This window comes from Lathyrus oleraceus, chromosome 1 (genome assembly GCF_024323335.1).
Source record: "Lathyrus oleraceus cultivar Zhongwan6 chromosome 1, CAAS_Psat_ZW6_1.0, whole genome shotgun sequence".
NCBI classification, from domain to species: Eukaryota; Viridiplantae; Streptophyta; class Magnoliopsida; order Fabales; family Fabaceae; genus Lathyrus; species Lathyrus oleraceus.
Window position 1 is genome coordinate 425,291,965 of NC_066579.1, and position 9,352 is coordinate 425,301,316.

General features: G+C 35.5%; 1 protein-coding gene across 2 annotated transcripts; it reads right to left on the reverse strand.

Moving 5' to 3' along the window:
• Nucleotides 1-5,280: 5,280 nt before the first annotated feature.
• Nucleotides 5,281-8,955, reverse strand: LOC127079031 (sugar transporter ERD6-like 16). Of its 2 annotated transcripts, XM_051019450.1 has the most exons (19): nucleotides 8,793-8,955; nucleotides 8,424-8,573; nucleotides 8,261-8,323; nucleotides 8,099-8,188; nucleotides 7,959-8,018; nucleotides 7,810-7,875; nucleotides 7,630-7,695; nucleotides 7,465-7,540; nucleotides 7,296-7,360; nucleotides 7,102-7,194; nucleotides 6,935-7,015; nucleotides 6,768-6,852; nucleotides 6,640-6,686; nucleotides 6,486-6,548; nucleotides 6,350-6,409; nucleotides 6,090-6,143; nucleotides 5,902-5,961; nucleotides 5,672-5,786; nucleotides 5,281-5,590 (listed from the first exon to the last, which is right to left on the reverse strand). In XM_051019450.1, the coding sequence occupies exons 1-19, from the start codon at nucleotides 8,829-8,831 to the stop codon at nucleotides 5,475-5,477; spliced, it is 1,449 nt and encodes a 482-aa protein (XP_050875407.1). In that variant the 5' UTR covers nucleotides 8,832-8,955; the 3' UTR covers nucleotides 5,281-5,474. The 2 variants fall into 2 exon arrangements, with proteins under 2 accessions (XP_050875407.1, XP_050875411.1); XM_051019454.1 differs by lacking the exon at nucleotides 7,959-8,018.
• Nucleotides 8,956-9,352: the final 397 nt, after the last annotated feature.

A 9,352-nucleotide genomic window follows, 5' to 3' on the forward strand; every position in this document is an offset into this window, starting at 1 on the left:
CCATTGTAGATCAAATTCACCAGATTCATCCTGACTGGTTATTTGAGACTGTTGAGATGGTATACATGGTTGAAGAGTAATGTACAACTCAATACAGTTGCAGCCTGAATGTTCATGACTAACAAACATGTATTCAACATCTTCATCGTCTCGTACCTTAAGGGGAAAAAACTTGCATTGACTATTCTCAAAAAATATTGGACTTTGATATGTGATCTTTGACATAATACCCGATCCTATACAGGATTGTATTCTTTTTTTCAAATGCAAGAAGGTTGCATTTATCTTGATCGTGAGTCTAATGGTATCAGTGTTTCGAAAATAAAAACCATATAACTCAGACTCGTATGTTTCACCGTTGCAGTGAACGTTGACACTGTATTTTGGTGAAGATGACATTGTGCAGATGAAAACTATTTTCTTGCTGCAGACGAATGTGAGTGAAGTATCTTGGATGTTGATAGTAAGACACTTAAATAGGGAAATAATGTGTCTCACATGCTAGCTAGTTCGGAGTGACGTGTCGCACATGCAAGCTAGTTCGAAGTGACGTGTCGCACATGCAAGCTACTACAAAATGATGTGTCAACCATGCAAGCTATTAAGAAGTGACATGTTCAGCATGCAAGAGAGAGGACATCCACGTGTCAGACATACAGACACACACTCCAAATGAATTGGCGCCCCTATTCATTCCTTGCACATAGGCGCCAATCCATTTGGCGACACCTTGTCAAAGCATGCATGCAGACCTCGAAACCAAGCAACCAGACCTAGGTCTTGCATGCATGTCCCTATGGAGGCGCCAATTTGAATGGCGACACCTCTTAAAGGTTGTATGTAACACCCCGATAATAATATGATAATTATTTAAATTAAGTTAATAATATATTTATTAATTTAATTAGATAATTGGATTATTATTATTATTATTTTGGAATTATTGAATTATTATTTTATTGGGATAATAAAATGATTGGAAAATATATAAGTGTGAAATAAAGAAAAAGAGCCCAATTGGTAAAGAAAAGGTTTTCACGTGAAACAGAGAAGCGATTGAGAAAGAGGAGAAAGGGCAAAGAGGCAGAGCAAGAGGAAGAAGATTGGAGAAGAGAAGAGCTTGGAGCTTAGAGATTGCCAGATTAACTCAGGTAAGGGGGGTTATCGTCGTTTAATGGGTATTATGGGTTAGCATGTAATGGGTAGTGATAAACCGTTGAATTGACCCTAATTGGGATTGTCGAATGCTGAAAATTGTGATGGATATGTTGTGTAAAAACTGAAATTGAACCTGTAATTGAGTGTGTTGTAATTTCCCTAACGTATAGCTTTTTACGGAATTGGAATCGGAGGTCCGGAAGTCCTCTAACGGCGGAAAATGCGGAGAATTCTGCATTCTGCTTTGTGTTAGCGCAGGAACTACTGTTTTGTCTGCGTTAACCGGTTAACCCAGGGTGTTAACCGGTTAACACTGTTACGAATTGAGAATTTGTGTTGTTTTGCCTGCGTTAACCGGTTAACCCAGGGCGTTAACCGGTTAACGCTGAGAAGTTCTGGGCAGTGAGCGTGTTTTGCCTGCGTTAACCGGTTAACCCAGGGCGTTAACCGGTTAACACTGTTGCAGAGTGGAAAAATTGTTAATTAAAATGTTGTGTGCCTAATTCGTGGTTGCCTATATTGGTGTGTGATATAGTAGGGATTATTTCCCGCTGTTTTGAGCAGTATAGGTATTAGTAGAGTGTGCTAATACTGTGTTTAATTATTTGACATGATATGATGTGTTGATACCTGTGTTGATGATGTATGATGATATGCATAATGCTGTGAATGTATATATTATGCATGTATTTGTGAATGGACTGTTGTATGGCTTAGAGTGTGAGCATATGTCCATTGTGGATTGTTGTTGATGTTGCATTGCTAGATGATTAGCGTGCATAGCATAGCCTGTGGGGCTGTAGCTAATTCCCATGGTGAGGAATTAGTGAGTGAATCATTGTGAAATTGTTGTTGATGTTGGCATACTAGGTGATTAGTGTGCATAGCATAGCCTTCGGGGCTGTAGCTAATTCCCATGGTGAGGAATTAGTGAGTGAGTCATTAGATCTCAAATGAGTGGGACTAGTGAGCTTAGTAGCCGTATCTGGATTGATCGGTGAGCTTGAACTATATGTTCAAGAATAGTCGGTACCGCATGTGTGGAGTCTCATTGCATAACGTATGTATGGCGTATAATATGAATGGATGTATTCCAATATTATATGTGTGGTTGTGTTGACATTGAGTATGAGTATGATTGAGTTGATATTGCCGTTGCTGAATGTGTAATCTGATTTGGGTGATGAAATGTGTTATTTACTTAACATGACATGATAATTTATAATGCTTATTATATCGATTGAGGAACTCACCCTTACAACTATTTTTCAGGTAACGAGCAATGAGTTGAGTAGAAGCTAATACTTGGAGTCTAGTGTAGTCTCCTTAGTGGGTCATGCTCTGATAGATGTAACATCGGGATGGGATGTTTTGAATATTTTATTGATTGGTTGTGAACCATTTTACATGTAATATGTTACATGTTTCGAATGATAATTTGATCTCTATCCGCTGCGTATTATGCAACTGTTTTATTTGATGAATAAATGAGCATGACAAGCTACTTTGATGAATAGTGTGAAATGTTGTGTGACACCCTTGGATGCATAATTACTCTGATTTATATATATGTTGTTATTTTAATTAAATATTTGGGGTATTTTAGAAGGGTGTTACATTGTACATGGTCACCAATTCAAGTGGAGACACCATGCAAGCACAACTTTTCATGCTTCCATCCATTTGCCTATAAATACATCCACTCCATCAACACTTTTTCCATACCATCACTCTCACTACTTCTTCTACAATACTTCTTCTACAATTTCATCTGCAACAACTTCTTGTAGTTTCATCTGCACCAACCCTCCGACAAAATGTCTATCCTCACAATGGACGAATCACATAGAGGAACGGTTGCAAACATCGCAACATATGTAGGTTTTTTCTTTTGTTAACTTTTTTTCTTTCATCTTCACCAACCCCCTTTTATTTTAACATACCAACTTAGTCAAGTTTTTTGTTCTTTCTTTTATAAGATGTATCAAGATTTCGGACTCGGGTCCACGAATATGTCCATATGGACCCGATGATTCAACCTTATGTTGAACTCGCTGGTTTTGGTCATATAAGCAAGATTTTGTCTTGGTCCGTAGATAACAAATTCATTCTAGCTTTATGCGAAAGATGGCGACCAGAGACACACACATTTTGGTTCCCAACCGGTCAGTGTACTGTGACGTTAGAAGACGTCTACATGCTTTTGGGACTGTCCATTGAAGGTAAGGTTGTTAATGGTAAAACCAACTATGCAAATTCAATTTGCATGGATCTCTTGGAGACTGATTTGTTAGATGATAATGCAAGAGGTCAATGTATACAACTTTCACGCCTTAAGTCGTACTATAATAGTTTATACTTAGATGAACATTCTACCGAAGATGCTCGAATAATAAAAATTAGGTGTTACATTATGCTGTTAATTGGCTCTTTTTTAATTTCCCGAAGGTAGTTGTTCTAGCATGCATATTATGTATTTACCTTTACTTGGACATGTAGATAGAATAGGAAGTTACAGTTGGGGATTTGCTTGTCTAGCCTATCTCTATAGCTCCTTGTGCAAAAACTCACACAAAGACACATCTACATTTTCTGGATGTGTTGTTTTACTACAAGCATGAGATTGGTCAAGACTACCGTCCCTAGCACCCGTCAACAACAACCCTTTCACATTTCCGTATGCACAAAAGTAAGTTGTTTAAATTGTTATTTACTTACTTCTTTAAAGATTATTATCTCTAACTAATATTTTTTTACTTTTTGGTCTAGATGGTCTGCACGTGGTATGAGTTACAACAGATGTCCAAGACACTGTATTTCTCAGTATCGCAACATGTTGGATCACCTTCGACCGACATACGTAAGGATAATAACTTAATTATTTCGTTATATTTTGTTAACTTCTTCTACCTAGATCATAATCCTATCTTCTTTCACATTTTAGTTCATTTGACGTCCATACCTTAATTTGGATCATGACCATGAGGTCAACGCTGAAGACGCGGTCGTATGGACTGCACGCACACCGATAATACGGTTCACAACTGTGGAGATACACAACAGTGATCGTGTGAAGTTGCAGTTCGGTATGCCCGAAAATATCCCAGATCCCCCAGCAAGCCTATGAGAATGGCATCTGCGCAAAGTTAAAGACCAATGGAACTTCAATCCATGGCAAAGCTTCGCAAGATCGGAGTGTCGCAAATGGAAGCACCGCCATGACCATGTCTTAACTGACGCAGTCATGTCAACTGAAGAAAAACCAAGTCGTACTTATATGGCTTGGTACAGATCGGTTGGTTTTCAGTTCATCGCCGAGGATATGTACTTGTACGACCCACGCCAGATGACTTACACACCTGACACCTCAACATCAAACCCCCAACAACAATGTCAGACCGGATACACACAACTTGATCGATGCATACTGAAGACTATGTCGACTTGTCTGACTACCTCAACAGACCATCTCCTGTATTTAGTAGTGACGCTCCTGGCCTCTCAGATGTTCAAACACTAGTGGTGAATCATCAACGTGGGTTAGGATCACGGGTTAGGGTAGCTAGGGGATGTGGGACCGGAGGTCGGTTAGGTGATCCTGGTCATCACCATTAGGCTTTTTTGTGTAAACGAAATTTTTTATTAATATCAATTGATCATATTTCAAATTTATCTATCACGTATACCATTTACCAAAAAAAAATGCATTTTACACTGAGGTGTCAATCCAATTGGCGTCTCCTCTCAAGTAATACACATGGACGCCAATTGGATTGGCTATGGCACATGCCCTAGTCAATCCAAGTCGCCAATTGAATTGACGCCTCCTCCTAAAAGTGGGATAGTTTGAATTTTTTTTTGAAACTAGAGATATTTTTGAATTTTCTTGAAAAAATAGATTATTTTTGTAAAAATTTCTATAACCTCTCCTTTTCTTTAACAATTCCAAATGCCACTCTTGTGTCGTTAGGTTTTGAATAAAAATGAAACTAAAAAAAAATTATTTTACTATTTTGATCACAGGTAAGCTTGTAGATAAAAATTAAATTGTTAAAAGGTAATATAAGTAGTGGTGGAGTTTTCACATTCTTTGCATTTGTGGCGCAAATTAAATAAACAGAATTGAAGAATGTGAAAAGTTCTTATTAATATGGCAACAACATATCCTAATTTTGTACCAAAAAATGTCCAAACTAAATTAACATATGCTATGAATGTCATTCTTCCTAGTCTCTTCATGCCTTAAACTTGATGCAAATCATGAGAGATACAATGTCCAAAATGTATCCAATTCATATATATTTTTAGCCTATTCTCTAAGAACTAATGCAAGCTTGAATCTCTTCCAATGTTTTTCCTTTGGTTTCTGGAACTACTTTTGCAACAAATAGAATGGTTAAAAGGGAACATCCAGCATACAAAAACATTGTACCTGTGTCCAAAAACAATACAATTATTATCACAATCATCAGATAACTGTCATAAGCATCGGTGTTTGTTGACTAATTGTTACCAGGAGAACTCCAACTCATAAGAAAATTGAAGGTATATGAAACTACCCAAGCTCCTAGCCAGGCTACCAAAACCACCAAACTTCCAGCAATTCCCTTAACATTTATAGGAAACACCTGCAATATCAAAATTGGTTTTTTTAATGCAAAATGTTCGTCTTATGTTCTTATTTCTCGACGTGTAGCTAAACCGTTTTAAATTTTGGTGTTGTGTCAAATAATACATACATACCTCAGACATCATCACCCAAGGAACTGATCCTAACCCGATTGAAAATGATGCTATGTAGATCTGATTATAAGAAGAAAAAAAATGAGTGAATTTCAGATTAAACATGAGTTATAGTATAAGAAATGTAAAGTTACTTTATTAATTATTCCAAGGATTTGAAAAGGAAAGCAAAGAGGAAGAAAACTCACCAACACGCCTGCAACTGCTAATGTTGGCACCCACTTAAGCAATAAGCTTTGGTCCTGATCAATATGAAACCATAAAGATGAACTTTGAATTGATACATACATATACCGAAACACGCTATGGGAGTAGTTCAAAGAGCTATTTGAAATGGTGGCCTTATAATTGTGAGTGTTTGGAAGGACTTATAATAATAAGTTGTGATATGAGTTCATTCTAACTTATTGTAAAAACTTGAGAAGGAAATTTTTTGGGAAAGACTTGCCTTGAAAACGAAAGCAATTCCGGTAATTAAGCAGCCTAAGAATGTTCCACTTGCAGAAACCTGAACATTTATATAACAATTAAGCTTAAAGTTGTTACTTCCTTTTCATTTAGATGTAGTTTGCAAATAGATTTACTGTTATAAGAGGCTTTCTTCCGGATTTATCCATCAAAATGGCCCCCAACATGGTAAATGGAACCTGTCATAATTCAATGTAACAGATAAAGATTAGACAAATCATGATTAATTATATTGTTAATTTTTTTAGAAATGATAAGGAAATCAATTACTTGTATACAAGCATAAGCTATGGTACCAGCTTTTCCTGAAGAAAGCCCTGAAACAGAAAATCAAGTTAGAACAGAATCCATAACAACTATGACAAACGAAACATGTTTGGAATCACCGTTTTACTTACCTGCTGCAACAAAAGTTTCAGCCGTATAGAATCCTATGCCATTAATTCCAACAGATTGTTGAAATGCCATTAGTCCAACGCCGATCTGAGATTTTTACAAAAAGTTTTTATTATGCACACAGATTGTTGAATGAGCTTAATTTCTACAAGTAAAGTATGTTACTTACAACTACAGACCGCACGTATCTGCTTTGGAACAAATCAAACATCTTAGTCTTAGGAAGGTTTTTAAGAGTTTCAATATTATCCTGTAAGCAAGATTGAATTCAGCTTCTGTCATCAAACATGTCAAGTGAATTGGAACTTTAATCAGTTGAGAAAGCTTGGAATGTACCATAATTTCAATAGCTTCATGAGAAATATCAACATCTTTACCACGAAGTTTCCTTAAAGCTAGTTGAAACTCTTTTTCACGACCAACCTTTGCCTTAAAAATTATGATCATCTCTCAAATAGTCTCTTAAGTGCTTATATTAGTAGATAAGCTCAAATAAGTTAATCAACCAGACATTATAGCTTATTCCTTACCAGCCATCTAGGAGACTCGGGAACGAAGAACAAACCAACCAACAAGCAAATGCAAGGCGCTACTCCTTCAAAATTTCAAGGCAAATCAAACCAAACCAAATCAACGATTAGTTATTAGTTTATCTAATCCTTGAGGCAAAAATTCAAAACTACTGTTATGAATTACTACCTGCTAGTGCTAGTTTTCTCCAATTTAGAACACTTCCTAATAAAAATGATACCGATGAACCAATAACAATCATAAGCTGCAAAAATAAGCATAGTCAATGCTATTAGTATTATCCAATTCAATGACACTTAATTAACAGAACGGAAATTTTTAACATTTCCTCACTTGATTTGTTGTTGCGAGTCCTCCCCGAAGATTTTTCGGTGCTATTTCTGCTATATATACCGGAACCTGATCAAGTCTTCTTATTTTTGTTAGTAAAACTATACGTTAAGTAACGCTACATGCATTTAACTAATCTCTGTTGAATAAAAATAAATCGAAGTTAATCGATGAATTAATTACCACGTATGAGATAACTCCAATTCCATATCCTGTAAACAATCTTCCTAAATCAAGTGTGGAAGAGCCCTGAATTAGACGGAATAACGCAATAAGTTTTTTTTTTGCATCAACTATTCAAAAGATGAACACATTGTTCAAAAGATATATACCTTAGAGAAGAAAACAGCTAACCACCCTATAATGCAAAATCCGGTTGAAATTCTCATAGCCTGTTTGTTTGTTGTTTCACAATTTTTTCTATTCGTGTGTAAAAATCGACAGAATAAAGTGTGACATACATAGTACATACCCCTTTTCTGCCAATGAAATCAGTAATTCTACCACTTGTTATAGCTCCAAGCATTGCACCAATGGTCACCAAAGAACCAAACATTGAAAACTGCAAATCCAAAAAATTCAATTATTAAAAGTATAAAAGATAATAGAAAAACAAGAATAGTATAGTAATTACCTGAGCAAGAGATAGATTAAGATCTTCCCTTATAGCAGCTTGAGTAGGTGCTGAATAACCCACCTAATAACGAAAATAGTAACTTGAGTTTAACATAATAATAATCTTTAAGTTTAGCTAAATTGTTTACTCTAATAATTATTAAAAAAAAGAGCATACTTACGCAAGTTCCAAAGGAAAAAGAACCACAAACAGCAACAAATGTGCTAAGCAGAACCATTCCAATGGATCCATTTTCTACACTTATATGATCTGAATCAACTTCTTCACATGCATCACCGTCTTTTTGAATGAATGGTTCTTGCATAGTATACTTTAAAAGGATTATTGTTTTATATATTGTAATTGCCAAAGCGATGGCTATTTATAATACAGGGGTGAAACTGAAACTCCAAATATTAAGGGAGTTCTTCCTTAAGACTAGGGATGGATAATCCACAGTGAGTTCCTATTAAATAGGTACTTAACTACTACTATTAAACAATAATACAAATAAATACAGTATTAGTTATAGCTATCTATTATACTTTACCACATTAGTTTCTCCATTCTCAACCTCTTCAATTGTCATTTTCTGATTAATACACCAATAGTATCACTATTTTTCTAGAAGTTGAGAGTTGTGAAAGACAAAATGCAAAAAAGCATGACATTTACACTGCATGTATAAGTACAACATTATTTTTACATGTTGACGATTTTGTCCTCTTTTTTGCATTGAAATATGGCTAGAGGAAAGGGCATGTCATGGTAACAAAAAAAACAAGTGTGTGAAATGAAGCTGTCAATGATATGGCAGTCCAATTAATCAAGAAGCTAGCATACAAGTTGTGATTATTCTGTAAAAAGATTTGCATGTGGATTCTGTGGCGAGCGCATGATTGGTTTTGTTTATTTATTATAATCTATTGCTTACGTGGTTCATAGTAGGATAGAGGGATTATCAACATATATATTTATTCATTTTAATACAAGCTTAGCTACAAGATTTTGAATCTTTTCTATAGTCTATTAAAATAATTGTTTGATTCAATTATTTGCACATCTCTTACAAAAATATCTCATCTACGTCATTCAAAATATATATATATA